The sequence below is a fragment of the Gorilla gorilla genome, chromosome 12 (genome assembly GCF_029281585.2).
Source record: "Gorilla gorilla gorilla isolate KB3781 chromosome 12, NHGRI_mGorGor1-v2.1_pri, whole genome shotgun sequence".
In the NCBI taxonomy this organism is placed as follows: domain Eukaryota; kingdom Metazoa; phylum Chordata; class Mammalia; order Primates; family Hominidae; genus Gorilla; species Gorilla gorilla.
In genome coordinates, this window is record NC_073236.2 from 128,083,330 (window position 1) to 128,106,381 (window position 23,052).

The 23,052-nt window shown below is 45.7% G+C and overlaps 1 protein-coding gene across 13 annotated transcripts in view; it reads right to left on the reverse strand.

Annotated features, from left to right (window-relative positions):
* Nucleotides 1–1,836: 1,836 nt before the first annotated feature.
* LPIN1 (lipin 1) overlaps nucleotides 1,837–23,052 on the reverse strand; it is a 116,916-nt gene continuing 95,700 nt past the window's right edge. For 12 of the 13 annotated variants that reach the window (XM_055377513.2, XM_063696056.1, XM_063696057.1 and 9 more), the window contains 4 exons: nucleotides 13,949–14,101; nucleotides 9,591–9,705; nucleotides 8,684–8,787; nucleotides 1,837–4,591 (listed from right to left, as the gene is read on the reverse strand). In XM_055377513.2, the coding sequence (XP_055233488.2) occupies nucleotides 4,432–4,591; nucleotides 8,684–8,787; nucleotides 9,591–9,705; nucleotides 13,949–14,101 (532 nt within the window). In that variant the 3' untranslated portion in view covers nucleotides 1,837–4,431. The remainder of the gene's footprint in view (nucleotides 4,592–8,683; nucleotides 8,788–9,590; nucleotides 9,706–13,948; nucleotides 14,102–23,052) is intronic. The other variant, XM_055377522.2, reaches the window with a different exon arrangement.

Here is a 23,052-nt window from a genome sequence, read left to right on the forward strand (position 1 = left end):
GGCAGAAAACCTACTGGCATTTTCACCACTTTCTCTTAGTTTAAGGCAGAGATGGGGCACAGCGCTGCCCCTAACTAGGTCTGAAGACAAAATATAAAATACAAAGGGGAGTGGTCAGAAATTAGCCAGGTGTGGTGGCATGTGCCTGTGGTCCCAGCTACTTGAAGGCTGAGCCGGGGGATCACCTGAGCCCAGGAGTTCAACGTTACAGTGAGCTATGATCACACCACTGCACTCCAGTCTGGGCAACAGAGCAAGACCCTGTCTCCCCCGAAAAATAATAATAAAATAGTCTTTAAGTAATAAAGAGCAGAGGCAGACGAATGTCAGTGGAGATGGACAAACCTCTCCTGGAGCAGTAGACTAGGCCACACCAAGTTTCTATTCTAAGAGCCAGTTTTGTTGTTTTGTTTTTGAGACGGAGTTTCACTCTTGTTGCCCAGGCTGGAGTACAGTGGTGTGATCTCAGCTCACTGCAACCTCCACCTCCCGGGTTCAAGTGATTCTCCTGCCTCAGCCTCCTGAGTAGCTGGGATCACAGGCACATGCCACCACGCCCAGCTAATTTTTGTATTTTTTTTAGTAGAGACGGGGTTTCACCATGTTGGCCAGGCCGGTCTCAAACTCCTGGGCCTCAGATGATCCACCTGCCTTGGCCTCCCAAAGTGCTGAGATTACAGGCATGAGCCACCGCACCCAGCCTTTAGGAGCCAGCTTTTTAATTTTTTAAGAAGGGGCCGACTTAACTTTCCTCCAGGACAGTTCCGCTGTTCTAGGGCTGTAGTAGGGCCACGTGCATTCCCTCTTCCTGGAAAGAGCACTCTGGGGTCCGATGCTGATGGTCAATGGCGCCATCGTCAACCTTCCTCGGCTTCCGATGCAAGAGTGCTGATGTGTCAGTGTTTGAGAACCAAGCTGTAAAGCCTTTTAAACATTCAGGCGATCACAGCTGAGACGCTGGGGAAATCCAAGCCCCCGAGCTCGTTTCCCCCACACACGTGAGAGCGGCCTGCAGAGCTCCGCCAGCACGTGGGAATCCACAGGCCAAAGACAATAGTCTAGACAAATTTTTATTTTATAGATAAAAGAGCCCGCACACTGAAGTCTGAGTTGGAACAAATCCGTGATGGTGTTCAACAAAATTAGAAGGTTTTGTTTTTTAAGATGCAAAAGCATTAATTCTACAGGCACCTAGAGATGAACCGTTTGAATTTGGGCTTCATTAGGAATTCGGCCTAGTATCTTGGCCGGCTATGTTGCATTGAGGGGGCCAATACTTTTCCATTTATTCCAAAAACGCTTAGGCTGATGCAGGTAAATCAATAGGAAGCCTCCAGCCACGATGACATGTAAAATCAATAGGAATTATGACAGTTTTCAGCTTATATGATTGCACTAGTCAAGGATTTTGATTCATTCAAAATGAAAAATGAATCTGGGGTTTACCACAAAGAAGAGTCGAAAAAATGAGGACAGCAGATGTGAGGCTGGGGAACCCCCATGTGCTAAACACCGATTCTAGGCCAGGCCCTGGGAGGCACTTCATGAAATTCACTTGATTGAAACCTCCCTACTCCTGAATCATCCCACCAGGGCAGGGAGGGATCCTGGGTGCAGCCTTCTCCTCTCTTTCTTCATCCCTCCCGTCCCCACCAAGTGCATAGAGAAGGTTGGTCTTTTACCCATTTAAATCTAAAACATCAGGAAAAACATTTATTCCCAATAGTGAACGATTCATAGCCTGAAGATTTTTTTTAGAATATGCTTGATAACACACCCCAGAAAAATCAACAACTTAGTAACTTACCAAAAACTATTTAAAATTCACACACCTGATTTTCAGAAGTCTTTCATCGGTCTCATTTATTGCAATATTTTCTAGCTTTGCATCCAGTACAACACAATGAAGTATTACAGTGATTTTTATCATTGCACCAGCATATACAAATACAGATCAAATGTAAATAAAGTGTGCTTACAGTGGTGATCCAAACATAAAATTGCAAAGGGAATTCTCTTTGAAAGTGTAATTATTTTTCTCCAATGTACCAGGTATATATTTTTCTCTATGCCAGGTATACATATTTTTCTTCATCACATGTGACAAACATTTGATGACTTGTCACTAAGTGGGATTCATTTCCATAGGGCAACTTTGACATGTGTGGTCCAAATACAGCATTCCAGCACATGACCTCAGCATCACTGGGTTATAGTCATGTACACAAAGATAAACCAACTCGTATATGCGTGAGTGCAGCCCATATACAAATCTCAATTTCAGAAGCCAGAAGGCAGGTGTTAATATGCCAGCCTTGCCAGGGCTCACATTGAACTTGACACAGATCTGAGAGTGTGACTTTCTGGAAAGCATGCTCTGTTTCAGGGTGCAGTGATGTGGAAGTTTAAGGTACATCAAAATTCGGGATCCAAAATTGCATCCTCTGAAAACTCCGCCTGCAGAGTGTGCTGCTGCAGAGGGCTGCCTGGATGCGAACTGCATGAGGGATACATCCCCCCATTCTCGCAGCCAAAGTTCCTCCCGGGTGCAAAGGAGAAACCGTGTGAACCTCTGCAGGCCCATGAGCTTCTACTTAGTTCAGAGCAGTTAAAATTCACTCAAAAATACCCTCATTGCATAAAGAATGAATATAGCCTCTTTAGGTTACTAGTGAACAAGCGCAGAGTTAGTTAAGGCAGGACTTTTTTTTTTTTTTTGACATGGAGTCTTACTCTGTCACCCAGGCTGGAGTGCAGTAGTGCAAGCTCGGCTCACTGCAACCTCAGGCAGGACTATTTTTAATTATTTTTAATACCTGCAAAAGGGAATCTGCACATGCACATCCGTGTTTCTACAGAAATCTGCGATCGATGGCAGATCTGTTTGCCTTTGTGTGTCCACATGAACCATTTGGCAAAGGCATCCAATGCTAACAGGGCCCACCAACTACAACGGAGGCAACAACTCTGTGGATTTTCTTTCACAGAAAGAGTAAAATTTCATTCAACCGTTCCATTTTTTGCCTCCTGTGATTCTAACGATGAAATTTAAATAGGAAAATGTTTCAATCGTTGGAGTAAAACTCTTTAAAAAAATAATGCTTCGAAAAGTAAAGCAAAATCTTTTACCAAAATAATTCTTTCACTTTTCAAATTGTTCTGTCCACGAGCCAGTGTAATAAACAAGTGAAAGAATCACATTCTGTAGGCTTAAAGAATGCCACTCAAATTATTACTTTTTCGCTTGCCCTTAATTTGAGTGGAAAAAGCTAAGGAAAATAAATGACTCAGAAATTCCAAAAGAAGGTCAGTCTATGAGAAAGAGAGAATAAGGCCCTTTCGATAGTCTAACACATACATCTTTTTAATATATTAATGACAGTGGTATAGAAAGAATATGAATAAATGCCTATCACAGTAACCTAATCAGGGTAAAACAATAAATAATATCTAAAAGAATATAGTTGAACTTCTTGAAACTATTTTCTTAAAACCAACCAGTTTCTTTGGAGAGCTCCCAGTAGAAGTCAGTATCATTATCATTCGGCATAAGTGCGCTAAGTCCACACTGTCAGCACCACCTTGCTGGATGGAAGGAAGCCGGCAGTGTCAAACTCATTCAAATACTGCCTTAGTCATATTTACTGTCACTTTAATCTAAGGCGTTGCAAAGTTACCATGAGCTAGATAAAGCGCATTCTTAAATGTCTGCCATAGATACATTAAGGCATAAATATTCCAGCCTTGAGCCACAAAAACTGGGGGAAGATATGCCAATGAAATAGACTATCTTTAACCAAAGGAATTAAAGAAAAGCTTATCACCTAAAAATGAGACTAGTCAGCAAATACTGCAAGGGGCCCAACCACAAGGCCAAGTCTGAGGCCAGGCCTGGACCCGGTGGCGTCCGGATTTCTATCAGAGACCTCGGATCCAGGCCTTCACAGCCCTCCCCACTGTGTTCAGAAGGTGGTGGCACTAACATTGCTACAATGGAAATGTGCCCCCTACTTTGCCAAAAACCGTGCACATCTGGCATTCCTCGATTGACCCTGTCCTAGGCGGGGACAGCCCTCAGACAGCCACCTTCTGCCTAGGTTTCACAGCCCCAAACTGCACGTGAACCAGTAGCTACTTGCTGGAGCAGGCCGGAAAGGCAGCGTCGTAACTGGCATTAAGCCACAACTGAGGAATGCTTTTCACAGTATAAATGCGCCCAACTCCTCGCCTAGAAAGTGCTCCCTTCCTATCTTGCTTAGAAATGTCAGCCCCGGGGTGGGGCAGGGGAGAAATGCTTCTCAATTCTCTCTGCTGTCAGGCCAATGATGACACGCCAGGCTCCCAAGTGGAGCTGTGCACTCCGGGGAGACCTATCCTTTAATGGGTGACAACCAGGCTCTGCACTGCTGGCAAGAGGCTGCTTGGGACATTTTACGCTGAGGCAGAATGAATGTCCTGGTTTTCAAAAGGTGGCAGTGGCTCTCTCCAAAAGGTGAAGTTACTGAAGGTATCCGAACAGGGAAAGTCTGAAGAATGGCTTCTTTTCAGCAACGGGAAAACATGGTCGACTACTTCACAGAGTCTCACATACCTGGAAGGAAAGGGACATTGTCACTGGCACTGAGCAATACCAGCTATGCACCCAGGGCTGCACGTAGAAGTCAAGAGAGATCTACAACCTCAAGGAGCAGACCGCCTACTTATCGACACGACTCAAGTCATTCTAGAATAATTTGTTATCGATTAATTGAAAATGAGAGATGAAAATGAAGAGTATGCAAACAAGGCATCAGAGAAGGCTCTGGGGAAGAGGTGGGTGGGACCTGACTTCACTTGAAGGACAGGTAAAGGGGATACAGCCAAGCAAAAGATGGCAGGAGGAAGTCAGCATGGCCATGGGATAGCGCCTGCTGCAGGGGTCACATATGGGACATCGGGGGAAGAATCACAGACAAGGCACATCTTTGGAGCACCTGACAGAGATTGCTTCATTGCATAGTGAAAAGGAGCTGGGTCCTGGGGTTAAAGAGACATTAATTTGATGTTCAGCTCTGCCATTTACTAGCTGCGTGATCGTGGGCAAATGGCGTAACCTCTCGAAGCCAATTTCCTCCACTGTAAAGGGAGGAAAATAAAAACTATGCCACAGTTTTAAGGATAATTTAAATAAAATAACATATGCAACATTAAAATAATGTATACTGGGTGCTCAAATGTATCTAAATGACAAATTATCAACACGTCTTAGAGAAAAAAGCCCTGGTTGGCATGACGGTCAAGAGACCCGGGCTCTCCTGCTTGCTGTAACCTTGGACAATTGTCTTGCCCTCTTGGAGCCCTTCGTCTTTATAGTCTATGGAGCTGAATTAGAGCAGGGCTTCCCAATGCTTCCTACAACGTTCTCTTGCTCTCTTTTATTTGCATGCCCAAAAATATGTTGCATGTTAGTTTCTGTGGCTTATAGTATGAAAAGAAAGTTGCTATTGCTATATTGAATATGCATGTTCAGACCTCCAGGCACCTCCAAACTGAGATTCTGGCACACCCAGCCCACTGCCAGCCATCCCCAGATTCCTCCTTGACAGTCACTGATCACTGTCTAGTTCCAAATTGCTAAGAACCTAAAGGAACTTTCAAAATCCAGACTCCAGAAGTGTGCATGTTCTGAGGTATAAAATAATGTATTAAATGAAGCCGAGTGCGTATATTTAATAAAAGACCTCCAAAGGACTTATGAGAAACAGTGTGCTTGCACAAAATGGGAAAGTGACGTCTCCTAATACAAAACCAAGAGTTATGTCTTTCCTTGGGATTCAAACAGACAGATTTTTAAAATACCTCCCGGCTTTAAGGCTTATTTGTCTGAGGTTTGTGGCTGCGGCAGCAGGGCCCCTCCCTGCAGGCTTGACTACAAGGCCGCGGTGGGCACTGGAACCAAACCCACTCTCACACTCTCTGAGCGGCCAGGCCGAGTTCCATCTGCGCGCCTCCCCCAGACCGACCTCCACACACACTGCTCCTCCCGAGCAGGCAGAGCTTACGCACAGACACTCGCAAACAAAAGGGAGAAAGAACTGAGCTGCTCCCGCTGTGTGGCCCCAGCCTCTGAAGACATTTCAGATGACTGTCCCAGTTGTGAATGACAAGCATCTACTTGGCTCAGAAATAGCTATACCAAGTTCAGCGCCAGAGAAATGTGAGCTTCCTGGGGGAGGAGATTTATTCTCTCACAGGAACAGCCCGCCTCCAGTCCAGGTATAAAATGTCAACATCCCCTGGCAATGAGTAAAGTCTGCAGAGCTCCACCCTAGGCCAAGCCATGGGCGAGGTGTGCATTTTAACCCTAGAGCCTCAGTCAATGCAATGACCGCAGAGGCCACCTAGCCAAACCCTCTCAGATGCTGGAGTCCCTCTTTCCATGCACCGCATGGCAAGACCTGCCACCTTCCCATTCCTGGACAGCGTCTCATTGGTTCAAAGTTCTTTTTGATCCTGATATGGTTTGGCTGTGTCCCCACCCAAATCTCATCTTGAATTCCCACGTGTTGTGGGAGGGACTCAGTGGAAGTTAACTGAATCATGGAGGCAGGTCTTTCCCATGCTGTCCCTGTGATAAAGTCGCATGAGATCTGATGGTTTTATAAGGGGGAGTTTCCTTGCACGAGCTCTCTTTCTGCCTGCTGCCATCCATGTAAGACATGACTTGATCCTCCTTGCCTCCTTTGACCATGATCGTGAGGTCTCCCCTTTTTTTTTTTTGTTTTTTTTTTTTTTTAGATGGAGTCTCACTCCATCTTGGCTCACTGCAACCTCCGTCTCCTGGGTTCAAGTGATTCTTCTGCCTTAGCCTTCCAAGTAGTTCGGATTACAGGTGCAAGCTGCCATGCCTGGCTAATTTTTTTTTTTTTTTTTTTTTGGACTTTCTAGTAGAGACAGGGTTTCACCATGTTGGTCAGGCTGGTCTTGAACTCCTGACCGCAGGTGATCCACCCACCTCGGCCTCCCAAAGTGCTGGGATTACAGGCATGAGCCATCGTGCCCAGCCTAAATCCTTTTTCCTGTATAAATTACCCAGCCTTGGGTCCATGTCTTTATTAACAGCATGAAAACAGACTATAACACAGATCCTAAATAGAAACCCAGTAGGTCCTCTCCGGCCTGGGGAATGAGAGGGGAGTGGGAATGAGACATTGTCACAGTCAGCCACTTAGAACAGTGGAGGTGGCAGAAACCGCAAGGAAGGGAGGGTTAAGAAAGGAATCAAGTTCCTGCTGTTTTTCTGCCAATCGGGAAGCAGCCTGGCACTGCCTCGCCTTCTGCAGGAGGGAACAGGGCCTTGGCTCCAGCCTCCCCTCTCTCTGCATAAACCTTGAGGACTGCTTGGGTACTGGCATGACTGCAGGGTGAGAGGAGTCTTGTGGGGCAGCCCCAGGACTCCTGTTAGCCTAGAACTGCCCTATTGACACTCAATTAGAATCCAACTAGTTTAAGGACCATCTTGAAAGTAAAAATCTGCCCTAGAGAGAACTTATCTCTCTATCTAAAACCACAGAAGCTACAAGGAGAAAACCAATCCTTAGGAATCTCCTAGAACCAAACTCCCCCAGTCTAACTCCTCCAGATAAAGAGGAACCCCTCGGGCTATCTGGGGCCACTAAGGCCAGAGGCTCTTTTGTTTTTTGAGACAGAGTCTAGCTCTGTCGCCCAGGCTGGAGTGCAATGGCACGATCTGGGCTCACAGCAACCTCTGCCTCCCGGGTTCAAGTGATTCTCCTGTCTCAGCCTCCTGAGTAGCTGGGATTACAGGCATGCGCCACCACACCTGGCTAATTTTTCTATTTTTAGGAGAGACGGGGTTTCTCCATGTTGGTCAGGCTGGTCTCGAACTCCCGACCTCAGGTGATCCACCCGCCTCGGCCTCCCAAAGTGCTGGGATTACAGGCATGAGCCACCGTGCCTGGCCTGCCAGAGGCTCTTTTCCAGGTCTGCACAGACCAGACCAGAAGAGGTGTAGTCTCTGAAACGGACAAGGCAGGAAGACAAGGGTTGGCCTGGGCTGATGTCACCCAGTGGGCCAACCTCCCAACAACATGGAATGAGGAAATGCTCTCCATCCTAATAAGTTAGGAACCCGAGGGGGACAGGATAAAGTCAAGAGTGATTCTAAGCACACAAGGTTGCCTCATTAGAAAGAGTAATCCCATATAGCCCACCGACTCAGAAAAACTGGGCTTTGACCAAAAATATGAAGGGAATTCTTAACAATTACACAGCAACGTCTCTGGTAAGAAACATTTGGTATGTGAAGAGATATACAGTTCCTCATCTTTAAATATAACTTCACATATTTCAGTTTGGTTATATTTCTCATTCACATTCTAGGCTTTCAAACCTAACTTGGCAAATCTAAACTACTAGTTTTCAAATTCATTCAATTCCATTCTGTAGCAGACTCTCACCACGAGTTTAAATTTTAGACCCAGAAGGGAGCTGATTTAATTCCAGTTGTCTAAAAATTATGTTTTGGACAAAATACAAGGAGTTACAATACATTTTTTCATTATAAGAATTAGAGATTAACATATAGGCAGCAAAGAGGAAAAGGTACACCGCAAACTGGGAAGCACCGTTTTAAGATAATAGTTCTGATATAATAATCACATAAACTGTGTACAGTACTCACGACGAGATGTTGGTCTTTGCATGTTCCTGCACCAGCTCTCCTTTAGGGTTGACGGTAAATATTCTATTCAAAGACACTCCTACTTGCTTGTATGAATACACATCCTATATTTGGTAAAGGTGATTTAAAGTGTTCATTAGAAAAGAGTTCATTGTAAAAACAAGTCCATGGTATTTCTGATTTGATGAAATATCAAATTTTCATTAACCAGAGCTCTACCTCAAAGTGGTGCAGTGAAAGAATATCCTTTGATGGGAAACTATTCAATTAGTTTTGCTCTCTGGGCCTCAATTCCCTCATCTGTTCAAGGACTGAGTTGAAGAAAAGACAACCTACCACGTCCCCGCAATTCTAACATTCCTTCAGGTTATTCTTTGACCCATATTCCTACTTCATGAAAATCTCTCATAACTTTCAAAAGTAGGACTTTCTGATGGAGCAGTTAGTACCCAACTACATTCTCTAGAATACTTAGCTTTCCAGTAAATGTGGGCAATACGTGCAAAATCTCAAAGCGCTTCTTTCATGATACGAGACAACACTAGACACTTAAAATGTGAGATGCTGAATTCGCCATTATGGTTAGGACTGATTTTGCGGTTCCCTTCTGGTAGAAAGAAACTAATCCGATTAAATGTTCTTGCTTTACTGCTTTAATGAGTAATTTGAAATTTGGAGTTTTAAGTCCCACATCTCAAGCTTTGCCAACCTTCAAAGAACCCTGGAGGCCATAAGATAATTTGTAATCCCCTTGCCTTTAGATGTGGGCAAGTGGCTCTTCACCAGGCTACTGCTTCTGGGATGAGAATCTGACTCTACATATGGTTCTCGGATAGGGCTTTCAGATGACAGCAACCAGAAAAGGCAGTCATTTCAAGGGTTCTTCTATACCCAGTCTACTACTTACAGCCGGTCGGTTTCCAAAAGCAGCATAAAAGGGTTCTGTGTTGGGGAAAAACAGGTTTTTGATGTCTGTCAAACACTGGACTTTAAACTTTTCTGGCTTCTTTTCAATCACTTCTCTGTTAAACAAATAAATAACAGATTAACATGAGAGGCTAAGCGTCCTTTAGCATCAAACTGTTTTTAGCTAACAAAGCTGCCGCAACACTAAGAAAACTCAAATCTTCAAAAGTTTAGTGTGTGTCAGGCAGCTGAGACATCCCAGAAAAGCACGAGATGGAAAGTAAACCTGTACTTTCAAGTCTTTCTACAAAGAAAACACCAAGGATGAGCCATTTCACCAAGAGTTATCCTGGTCATCCAGGGAACAAAGAATGACAGAGCATAAAAACAAAAAGGAACATCTCCAAATTAATTCGATGGGGCTAGCATAACCTTAAAAACAAAACCTAAAAAAGAAAAGTATGGGCAAAGTGTGGACCAATCTCATTTGTGAATATACGTGCAAAAATTCTAAAATATATATATACGTGTGTGTGTGTGTGTGTGTGTGTGTGTGTGTATGTGTGTATACAAATTGTAGCAATGTATAAAAGCTGGGTGTATTCCAGGAACAAAATAGCAATTTAATATTTAAAATCAATATAACACATTATCAGGTTAAAAGAGAAAAACATGATCATCTCAATAGATACAAAAAGGGTATTTGATACCAGTTACCTCCCAAATTAAAATTCATTTTTAAAAATATTTAAATTTAAACAGAGGATTTGATACAATTTAACATCTAATCCAGATGAGAACTCCAACCAGGAATAGAACGGAATACTAAAAAAACCTACAGTGAACATCTTATTAACAGTGAAATAAGGGTGGTCTGTATCATCATGGCAGTTCACTGCTGTATTGCCTGTCCTATCAAATGCAATAACGTAAGAAAAATAAATAAAAGTTATACATATTAGAAAGAATTAGGGGAAAAAATTGTCATCACAAAAAACAAATATGCACATTAAAAAGATGAACCTACACATGAATTACCAGAATTAAAAAGACTCTAATAAGGTTAACAAGTCAATGTACCAAAAATAAAAAACTACAAAAATTAATCGCATCATTTTCATGCATTAGAAACAAGCAGAAAAGGTAATTGTGTAAATGGTATTTTAAATCAAATTTTAAAATATAAAATGTCTAGAAATAAATCTAACAGAAGATGTGACAGACCTTTACAGCTAAAATTATAAAACTTTACTGAAATATATTAGGAAAGACCTAAACAAATGAAGAATAGACTATACTCTTGAATTGGAAGATCCAATATAATTTTGAGATATTAATTCTTCCTAAATTGCTCTACAGATTCACTGCAATTTCAATCAAACTCATAACAGAGTCTTGGGTGTTTTGATGAAATTTGAGTCTAGAAGCTACGAAAACGAGCAGAAAGCCAGGCCTAGCACTTCCGATGCTGGGAAGGTGAGGAGCTTCTGCAGCTGTGGGAGCTGGGACACTATGGCCTTGGCCAATTCGTCCAGGCCTTTGCCAGTGGAACAAAACAGAAAGCCCCAAAACAGAACCACACGTTCACAGATACTTGCTTTATGACCACAATGGCATCTCGGAGCAGCAAGGGCAGGGCAGTCTTTTTTTTTTTTTTTTTTTTTTTTTTTTTGAGACGGAGTTTCGCTGGTCGCCAAGGCTGGAGTGCAGTGGCGCTATCTCGGCTCACTGCAAGCTCCGCCTCCTGGGTTCATGCCATTCTCCTGCCTCAGCCTCCCACGTAGCTGGGACTACAGGCGCCCGCCACCATGCCTGGCTAATTTTTGTATTTTTAGTAGAGACAGGGTTTCACCATGTTAGCCAGATGGTCTCCATCTCCTGACCTCGTGATCCGCCTGCCTCGGCCTCCCAAAGTGCTGGGATTACAGGCGTGAGCCACTGCGCCCAGCCAGGGCAGTCTTTTTAGCACGTGGTGTGGGGACAAATGAATATCCATATAGGAAAAAAAAATTAAACTGCACCCCTACTTCATTCTACCTAAATAAATCCATTCTTAGTGGACTATAGCCCTAAATGTGAAAGCAACACCTTCAGATAAAATCCAGGAGGACTGTCTTCATGCCCACAGGTCAGAGAAGACTTTGGTAATACACAAAAAGCACAACTACAGAGGAAACAATACATTCAATGACATAAAACTAAGTTTATTTTCATTAAAAGCTATGAACTGGGAAAAGACATTCGCAGCACTCCTGACAAAGGCTAAGTGATCGCCATCCTGTGCTGAGGGCTTGTTTTTGCCAACTGCACTGCATGCATATCCACCCACTACCTTCCCCTCCTTCATCCTAATTCAAAACCTAGCAGTAAAATCAGAACTGCACCCAGTTAAAGAGTTGTGCTAAGGAAGGTCATTTGTGTGCCCGTCAATGATAGACTGCATAAAGAAAATGTGGCACATATACACCACGGAATACTATGCAGCCATAAAAAAGAATGAGCTCATGTCCTTTGCAGGGACATGGATGAAGCTGGAAGCCATCATTCTCAGAAAACTAACAGAGGAACAGAAAACCAAACACTGCATGTTCTCACTCATAAGTGGGAGTTGAACAATGAGAACACATGGACACAGGGAGGGGAACATCACACACCGGGGCCAGTCAGGGGGTTGGGGGGGAAGGGGAGGGAGAGCATTAGGACAAATACCTAATGCATGCTGGGTTTAAAACCTGGATGATGGGCTGATAGGTGCAGCAAACCACTATGGCACATGTATACCTATGTAAAAAACCTGCATGTTCTGCATATGTATCCCATAACTTACAGTAAAATTTAAAAAAAAAAAAAAAAAAAGGAAGGTCATTTGTGTTAGGGCAGCCTTCGCTAGCAATTCTAGAGAACTCCACAGGACAGCTAGCACATGGAACGGCTCTGGCTTGATGGCAGCCCTAGGAAGGACCAGGCCGGTGGCCATCTGCCACTGGAGCACCTTGGCCTTCCAAGAGGACATATCAACTATGAGATTTAGGGTTTTTAAAATAATTCCTCCCAGGGAAAAAGCAATACACCTTGGACAATGATATTTAAATAAGGAAATGAAAAGGATCAGTTTAAATGCATAGTTAGTGTTAGGATGTCGGAGTAACGATGTGGACTTTTTGCTTGGCCTGGCAAAGCCTTACTACTTAACACAGGCTGATGAACGGCTTGTTGCAAATTGTCAGCATAGCTTAGGGACACAATTTCACGAAAATATCAGGATTTCTATTGAGATCAGTGCTGTTATGATAGCTCTGAGGACTTGAAATACACTAGGTTGTGCCTGACTTTTCTCCCCTAGAATGTGCATGTCTCAATTTGACATCTTTTACTACAGGAAAAAAGCTACTGCTTACACAAAACAACGCCGTGATGGAAAAGGTACCTACAGAGCTAAAGGAAAATACACAAGAAGCAACACAGCATTTGGGGCCCATCTAGATTCTTCCACTGTTTGCATGATTAGCAGCAGCAAACAGTTCATCTGGTCTTCAAATTCAGGCAGAATCACGTCAATGACATTCACAAAGACCAAGTTTATGATATTTACAATCAGCCTTCAGCAGGGACCAATGTCCTATGGTTGACCACAATAGCTTTTGCTTTGAGAGGTGTCTAGTAAATTGCCCTGGGCCTCCAACTACAGGGACGTCCAGTGTTTTCTTCCTCCAACTCCAAGGGGCCAGAGTTAGTCTGGCTTAGCTACCTTGATATGGCCCCATAGGTGAAGGGAGGAAGGTAATCAGCAATTGGCTAGTGGTCTGTTACAGGACCCGTAAAATGAACAGTGTTCCCAGAAATCTAAGACAGAAAATCACAAGTATGATGGGTGTCAAAGGCCAGGTGAATGATGGTGGTTCGTAGACAGGCCACTTAAGGATCCCTAAGGAGATGAGGATAGAGGCTAATTGTCCAACGGACATTAAGATTCAGCCAGGCCACTCAAGAAGAGATGGAGCAGGAGAGTGACCCAAAAAGACGGAACAGCATGTGCAAAGGCTCCAAGCAGAGACAATTGTCTGGGAGACACAGACTGAGATGTAGAGACGAGAGAAACACGCCTGGAGAGGAGGGGAGGCGCAGGCCATGAGGAGCCACCACGCGCCAAGCTCCTGAGTCTGGACTTGGCCTGAAAGCCATGAGGAGCCAATGCAGGTGTAGACCTGTGTTTGGAATGATTTTTCTGGTGCCTGCTATGGAGCATGGATATTGGCTGCAGAAGACCAGTGAGGAGGCTATTCTTACAAAAATTGCAGTTAGGAAGAGAGAGGGTCTGAACAGGCCCACAGATGTAGGTGTAGGGAGCAGGCCTGGTACCTGTGCAGGGCAGAGAAGAGGCTGCTGGGACTCAGCAGCAGGGGCCCCTGGGGCAGCACCGTGCCCCTCTCGTTGACCCAGTGCAGGTAGCCCCGTGTCATGTCCGCCATCCCAATGGCACGGGCAGAACAGTAGAGAAATTTATATCCGTTCCTGAAAGACATAAAACATTCACATTTCATGGCATCAGAAAATGGAACCTTTCTGCATTCATAAATCCTGATCCATATCTGTTCTGTGGAGAATGGCACTGTTTCAAGTTCCCCCACATACAAAAGTCCACATTCTACAAAATCTTGCTTGCAACTGAGAAATAGGCTTAAACACATTTCACTGTAATTCACTAAGTGCTTTTGCATTCCCCACTTTGTTTAATCCTCAGGAGAACATGGCTGGATGAGTATTTTCCCCTGGTTTTACTGCTATGGAAACTGAGGTTCAGATGGATGAAACTGGCTCACCTGCCTGCGCTGGAGCCCCTTGTACTCCCCCTGGTCCCAGCTCTTGGCTAGAGCCCCTGCGACAAGACCACAGCCGCCTGCCAATTCACACACTTTGCTCCAGCATTTGCTTCATTCGCCCCTACACACACCCCATCAAATTCCTCCTCTCTTTTGGGTAATTCACATCAGCACATAAATATTCTGCAATCTCTCATTTCATCCTTAAAACAAGCCAAGCCAAAACACACACACACACACACACACACACACATACACACACAACAAAACATCCTTAGTCTCTCTCTGGCTAAGATACCATTTCTCTGTTCCCTTTTGTAGCAAAATTCTTCCAAAAAGCTGACTACAAGCATTGAGTCCACTTCTTCACTTTCCTTCCTCTCCTCACACTCCCAGCAGACTCTTGTTCTCTTGTTCCCTTCCTTGCTGTCCCTGCACAGGTCACCCTGATGCCCATCTTGCCAAACCCAGGTATCAACTCTCAATTCTTGTAGGAATGGACTCCCCAGTAGCATCTGCCTCGGGGGCTCATTCCTTCTCCCAGAGCACCTGAGTCACTCAGCTCCCAGGACTCCACAGTGTCTGGGTGTTCTCCTCCTCAGCAGCCACCCCTTCCCAGACACAGCAGCTCACCTGCTCCCATCAGCTCTGCCAGCCTCAAAACGCACAAGCGCCCAGGGTCTCAGGCCTCATTTCTCCACACCCCCGACACTCCCTAGAGGATCTGGGGACCTCACCCACTTCCACAGCTCCAAATGCCATATCTAGACTGAAGAAACTTAACTAGTCTATGAACGCAACTTTATTGCGTTAGCAGGTCCATTTCACTTTTTTTGTTGTTTATTTGTTTTCGAGACAGAGTCCTGCTCTGTCCCCCAGGATAGAGCGCAGTGGCGTGATCTTGGCTCACTGCAATCTCTGCCTCCCAGGTTCAAGCAATTCTCCTGCCTCAGCCTCCCAAGTAGCTGGGATTACAGGCATGCACCACCACGCCCAGCTAATTTTTGTATTTTTTATAGAGACAGAGTTTCACCACGTTGGCCAGGCTGGTCCTGAACTCCTGACCTCAGGTGATCCACCCGCCTCGGCCTCCCAAAATGCTGGGATTACAGGCATGAGCCACCACGCCCGGCCCCATTTCACTTTTTTTAACTATCAAAAATTTAGTGTCTAGAATGAAATGTGCTCTAAGTATAAAATATATACCAAGTTTCAAAGTCTATTATAAAAAAAAGAAAGTATGCGCTGCCCTGTCTGGAAAGTGAGGAGCACCTCTGCCCGGCCGCTGTGCAACCTTCCAAGTGTGAAGTGACAGCCCTGTGTGTGACCTTTTCTGTCTTCCCCAAGTTTGCATTTTCGACATGAAAGTTTACTTTTTAATTAAAAAAAAGAAGGTATGATATATTTAATTAATCGTTTTCATATTGATTACATGTCTAAGTGATATCATTTTGAATATGTTGGATTAAGTAAAACATATTATTCAAAAATTTTAAACACTATCTATACACTGATATCTCCCAAATGCATGGACCCCGTCCAGACCCCTCTCCCAAGCTGCAGGCTACTATGAACTCCACATTACACCCACTGTGCAGTACGTGCTCACCGTGGACCCCACAGTACTCATCGTACTCCAAAATGGGTACCTCCAAAACCACACACACCACAGCGGCTCCTCCCCAACTCACCCCGAGACTCCTCGGGGGCCCCTGTTGCAAGTGGCACTGCCAGTAGCAACTGGCACTCTCCTAACCCAGGTGTGACGTCAAACCCTCAGGGACCCCGTTGGTGTCTACCTGCCCCCAGCCCCCACGCCACACAATCAGCAGGTCCCCTCTGCTCCCCACCCTCGGCACCACCCAGTGCTCCCACCACGTCCACACCGCATGGCCTCCTGGCCTCCGTTGCTGCGACAATCTTGAATGACCTCCCTGCTGCTATCCCGACTCCACGTGGTGCTCTAAGAAAATGTAAAGCGTAGCCCACTCACACTCAGAACCCTCCTGAGGCTGCAACCTCTCACAGACGTCGTCCAAACCCTTCACTGTGGCCTGTAAGACCAACAAGACCTGGCCCCCACCTTTCTCTCCAACCCCAACCCCATCTGTGATGACTGTCCAACTCCTCACTCCTGGCAAACCACACAGGTGTTCCCATCCTTCCTCCAACTCGCCACGCTCATCTGCGCTGGCACTTGCCCATGCCGTTCCTCCTGCCTAGAGCACCTTTCCCCTAGTCTGCAGGGACTGCTCGTACCCTCACCTCATCTAGGTCTCTGCTGGATCTCACCTCTCCAGAAGGCCCTTCCCTTGACCTCCCCCATGCAATGAAACACACACCCCCTCACTCCTCACCCAGGCACTGGCCCTTGCTCTGCTTTCCCTCTCCTCCTAGCACTGATCACTAATATGACGTTATAGTCCTTCATTCGACTGTATCTCTCATTCATCCATAAACTCCATGAGGACAGGGACTTTGTCCCATTCTTTGCTACAACCCCAGTGCCAAAAACAGTGCTTGGCATGTAGCAGACATTTAGTGAATATTTGCTGAATGAGTGAATAAACTACCCGCTTCCTATCCAACATATTGTTCTACCATATTTTATAATGGCCAATGGACTTGTTTCGAAAATTGCCCAATAACATGTTCTTTAAAACTAAGAAATAAGAAAGTTTTAAGACAAAAAGAATCTAGAAATATCAGCTTGTCTGGAATACAGGGATGCATCTGAAAATCAAACAAAATTAAAAATTTCTTTTTTTTTCTTTTTTTTGAGACGGACTCTCGCTGTGTCACCAGGCTGGAGTGCAGTGGCACAATCTCAGCTCACTGCTACCTCCGCCTCCCGGGTTCAAGCGATTCTCCTGCCTCAGCCTCCTGAGTAGCTGGGACTACAGGCATGCACTACCACGCCCGGCTAATTTTTGTATTTTTAGTAGAGACAGGATTTCATCATGTCGGCCAGGATGGTCTCGATCTCTTGACCTCGTGATCCACCTGCCTTGGCCTCCCAAAGTGCTGGGATTACAGGCCTGAGCCTCTGCGCCCAGCCAATCTTTTTAATTTCTAAATATCTTTGTATTTTAGCCATCTAATTCATACAGTCTTTAAAAAGAAATCACTATTTCCATGTATAGCTCTTCACATCAAAGTCCTAAAAGCTGCCACCTGCAGAGATCTAAGATGCTAATCTCACTCAGAACTGGATTGTCAAATATATTTCACAGTTGGGCCATGCCACTGAGTTACTGTCAGCATGCCAGCCTTCTTGCCTGACTAAACTTAGCTGGAAAGCCAGCTCGAGAGTGACCTAATGGGGAAAAGGTTTGCTGGTGGAAGAGCCTTCCCTCCTGCCTTCAACAAAAGCTGTCTGCAATGCCAACAAGTGCCCCACCAAATGCTCAGGCAGCACTAAGTCTCCATGGTGCCCCTCACAGGGAAGACCCCTCACTCAGAAGGACAACCGGTGGCAGGACATGCCACACAGGGCAGGACATGCCACACAGGCCAGCCCAGCCCAAGTCCCTGCTCAGCCCGCAGGCTCCTTCCACAGTCCCTTCAGTGCACACTCACTCACTGAGTACTCCCGTGCCAGGCTGCACACGGGGCTCGGGGTACGCACAGGGCATGGCACATCCCTGCCCCACAGGAGCAGAGGGTGCTTGGGGAAAACCAACAATACCCAGAAGGACAGGTGGGACCCAGGAATAGGAGGTGCCAGTGGATAAAGGTGCGATACACACACACATCACCCCTGTTCCTCTAGCATTCTCAGCAACTGGAACAGGGCTCTGGAGAAACACCAGAATGGGAAGAAGAAAAAAAAAAAGAGGGATCCATGCCCAGGCTTGGTACAAGTTTTCTCCTCTGCCTAATCTCTGCATCCCTCTTAAGACACTGACTCGGGGAGATTTAAATAGTTTGGAAAGATTACCTTCGGGAGCATTTTGCAAGCTTCTAGACTGCAGTTTCTCAACACTGACATCTGAGATGGGAGGAGTGTCTGTTGGGGACCGAGGCCCCCACGATGCCGCCTCATCGGATATGCAGCACCATCCCAGGTCCACCCACTAAGAGTCAACAGCATGCCCCTTTATGTCCATCAAAAGCATCTCCGGACACTGCCATATGTCCGTCAGTTGAGAGCCACTGCTGTAGAGAAAAAGGACACTGTGGCCCCATCTGCCATCCTAAGGGGAGAGAGGGTCACAAGCCACCTTGAGAAAGGAAGGCTCAGCACCACTCAGGCTTGGTGAGTTGCCTCCCAGGCGCTCTGCAACCTGGCTCCTGCCTACTTTCCTGCTTCATCTTTTACCCACCCCACCGTCTGCACCGGAGCCTCCCTTTCAGTGAGCCCACCCAGTACCTGCTCATCTCCCAGCCTCCCCTCTAGCTCCTACTTCCACCTGTGGTGAGCTTTCCTCTCCTTTGAAACCCTGCTCCTCCATGGAGACTCAGCTGAGTGCCACCTTCTCACAGGGGCCTCCTCTGACACCTCTGGTCAATCAAAATTAAGTTCTTGACGTATGTCCAACAAAAACCAACATCTTTCACACTCGACCTGCCCCTCACTGCCTTATTACAGGGAGCCCTAAGTGTCTCCTCCCACAAGACCAGAAGCTTCTTGAAGGGAGAGACTGCTCAGCACCCCCGACGGCACCTAGGACAGCTCCTGGTGCAACCAGAGTCTAGAGGCTCCCTCTGAGTTTGGGCTGAGGTTTGGCTTGGAAAAACAAAACACACCCTTGTGCAATCCACACAACCAGGAGCAGAGCATTCCTGGGTTAGCAGTGACCTCAGGGGTCATCTAGCCTAATCTCATTTTACAGAAGAGGAAACCAAAGCTCAGAGTGGGGCAGGTACTCGGTCCCAGGGCCCAGGGTGAGCTAATGGGTGAGCTAATGGCTGCCGCTTCTGGGATCCTGGCCCGACTCCTGATCAGACCTTCCATTTACCGCATCATCCTATCTCTTACTGGCAGAGGGCAATGACTGCAATAAACAAAGAAGTGCTGACATGAAAGAAATAACTGCTGCGAGCAGGAGAGGAAAAAAGATCTAGGCCGGGCGCAGTGGCTCACACCTGTAATCCCCACACTTTGGGAGGCTGAGGTGGATGGATCACCTGAGGTCAGGAGTTCGAAACCAGCCGGGCCAACAGGGTGAAACCCCGTCTCTACTAAAAATACAAAATTAGCCGGGCGTGGTGGCACATGCCTATATAATCCCAGCTACTTGGAAGGCTGAGGCAGGAGAATCGCTTGAACCTGGGAGGTGGAGGTTGCAGTGAGCCAAGATCATGCCATTGCACTCCAGCCTGGACAAGAAGAGCAAAACTCCATCTCCAAAAAGAAAAAGACCCTAACAAGTCTGCTACAGATGCCTCTCATTTTCAGTCCACTGGCTTGGGACACCGCACACCTAGGCCCCAGCGGAGCTGACGAACCTGGGGAAACATGGTAAGTGTTCTTTTTTCTAAGTCACAAAGACACTGGCTTCTGGTTACATGAATATAAAAGCATGTATGAAATAAGGTCAAAAATTCAAACAATTATTGCCCAAATTTAGGCCTCAAAGGACCCATTAGCTGAATGATCTGGATCTTTTAGGCAACAGTCCTTCTTGACTTTCCTTCTAGTTTTGAATGCACCTGAATCTGAAAGGGGTTCCTGTATCTTCCATTTGCATTTGTTCTGTTTCATCAATGCTCAAGCCAGCTTTATACCCTCGCTATGAACAAGGTGACAATTAGCCTTATGGATCATTCCTCATGGGCTGACTAGATCCAAACAAGTCATTAAATTCAGCAGAAAACAAAATTGTCCTTATTCACTGTTGTTTCAGGCAAGTGGCTAACTGCAAGATTGGCTTTTTCTCTCTCTCTCTTTTTTTTTTTTTTTGAGACGGTGTCTCACTCTGTCACCCAGGCTGGAGTGCAATGGTGCGATCTTGGCTCACTGCAACCTCTGCCTCTAGGGTTCAAGCAATTCTGCCTCAGCCTCCCGAGCAGCTGGGATTACAGGCACCCACCACCATCCCTGGCTAATTTTTGTATTTTTAGTAGAGATGGGGTTTCAGCATGTTGGCCAGGCTGGTCTCAAACTCCTGACCTCAAGTGATCCACCTGTCTCGGACTCCCAAAGTGCTCGGACTATTCGTGTTAGTCACTGTGCCCAGCTGAAGACTGGCTTTTTCATTAGACAAATACTACAGTGCATAAAATGTAAGTCGTACCCAAATTTAAGGGAAGCAAAATCAGGAAAAAGTCCACAAACCCTCATGTAAACGGCATCTTTTCCCTGGTACCCTAGCATGAGAATCATTTCTCTATTTCTCTAGAAATCACAATACAGATTCAAAAGTATGATGGGAGTCACTAGAACAGTGGGTCACAAGCCTTGGTCAATTCTTAGCCTGACAGGTCTCCCAGTGGTGGCTGCTAAGGCCCTCGTGTGAGGAGGCTTGAGAGAGCCTGCTAGGATGGGAATTACTTTCATCAGTGGTTGGCTCAGGAGCCTGCCATCGTGTCCAGACTGTCCTCCATGATGGGGACCGAGGCCAACAAGCCAGGCCCAAGCCCTCCGATATCCACATAGAGTCCAGCAAGTCCGGGGACGGGGAAGAGGCCAGAGCTGACTAGGGTCACAGATTGTGGCCTGAGGACTGTGGCATTTGAGCCAGGCATTAAAGGCTATAAAAATACTGAGAAGCAAAAATCAGAGGGGAAGCCATGTCAAGCTGAGGCCACCACATGAGCAAAGGCAGGAAGAAGGGAATGGAGTGCAGGAGGAACAGAGTCGCTGGATTAGAGCAGGAAGGGCTGAGAAACAGCAGCTGAAAATAAGGGCTTGGCAGAAGACTGGGACCTGAAAGTGCCAGGTTTCAAATGCCACACCAAGGAGCTGGCACCTCCTCCTACAGTGCTGAGCAGGGAGCCCTGAAGGTTGTAGAAAGCTGCCCTGAAGATGGGTTTTCAGAAGCCCTGGCCATCCTGCAAATCACACAGGCCTGACTGGGTGCCGCGGACAACACACATATCCAACTCAATGAGCAGGCAACGGTTTGGGTCTCCACGTCACATCATGCTCCGGGCAGTATCTGCGGGTCCAGACAAACAGGTTTCACTCATTCTAAACCAACCAATCAAAGAAAAGAATGGTCAGGGGTTCTTCAGTAAGCCACACAGCTTTATTTTTCAAGAAGATCTCTCTTCTGAGAAAACCAAGAGACAAATCAAGACCAAAAAAAAAAAAAAAAAATTAAAAAGCAACAGGGCTTGTTTAATGTTACAGTAAGGACAGAAATAGATTTATGTTCCAAAAACCAAATGAATCAGCTGTGCACTACTCAACATCCTGACCCATGAGGGTTTCTTTCCTTCAACTAAAAATAGATGCAATTTTCAGTGTCACACAAGTCAAGGCACCTCATGAGTAGATTAATCCTTCTAAATGAAAGGTCAGCCCATGGCGAGGCTGCGGGGAGGCAACGCTGCATGTACGCCACCTACAGCAGCACAGACTGGGATAACCTTTCTAGAGGGCAATTCAGCAATATTGATCAAAGCTTTAAATGTGCTCATCCTTTGACCCAGCAATTCTACTCCTGGGAATCTACTTTACAGCGGGACTTCCCTAAGTGTGTGTGCCTTCTTTATTTATTTATACATGCATTATATATCATAAGCATTGTCTGTGAACGCTTACTGCATCACTGTTGGCAATAGGGGAAAAAGTGGCAACTACCTATATGTTCATCAATAGAGGGCGAGTTAAAGAAAGTATGGTGTATCTAGACGACAGGATTCTGCCCAGTAGCAAAAAGAGTAAGGTAAATATTACATAAAATGAAACAAAAAAGATATGATGAATAATTAAATAATGTGAGTGTATGTGTGTGGGGATGTAAATAAGTTTTTGAAATTCAGCAAGATAGAACCAAACTGTTCATAGTAGTTCTACTTTTAAGGGAATAGCTTGCAGCAAGGGCAGGCAGGAGGGTGATACAACCTCTGCGCTTTACTGTTTCCATAATCTCAGCCTCTTTTATTAGTATTTTTATGTCTTAAGAAGTATGCATAACTTTTGTATTAATAATTTTTTAAAGACGAAATCTAGAAAAGTAAAGTCAAACCAATGAGCTTGGGCATCTAAGATGACATCTGAAGCTTTTTTAATGTACATACTTATTTTTTTAGAGAGATGGGAGGGATCTCACTATGTTGCCCAGGCTGGATTCGAACTCCTGGGTTCAAGCAATCCTCCCGCCTCAGCCTCCCAAATAGCTGGGACTATCAACATGTGGCCAACAAAATCTGAAGCTTTTAATCCCACCAGGATTAAGGTTCTCTCTCCAAGCCGCCATTTTTCTACTGGATCATAAAGTCCCAGGTCAGAGACTTACCTAGTTCATAGCAATCCCAGGCACCTGCCCTAGGATGAGGCACTAACAGGCACTCAAGGAATGCTGGATGGATGAACGGATGCAGGGCAGGGAAATACAGTTCATTCATCTGTGTTCACAGAGTTCTAGAAACAGCTCTGGATGGTGGCCCATTCCCTACCATCACCATTGTGGGCTAGAGATGAGCAAACAAGGTTGGGAACCATGGGCCTGAGACTTCCGTCTTGACACTATC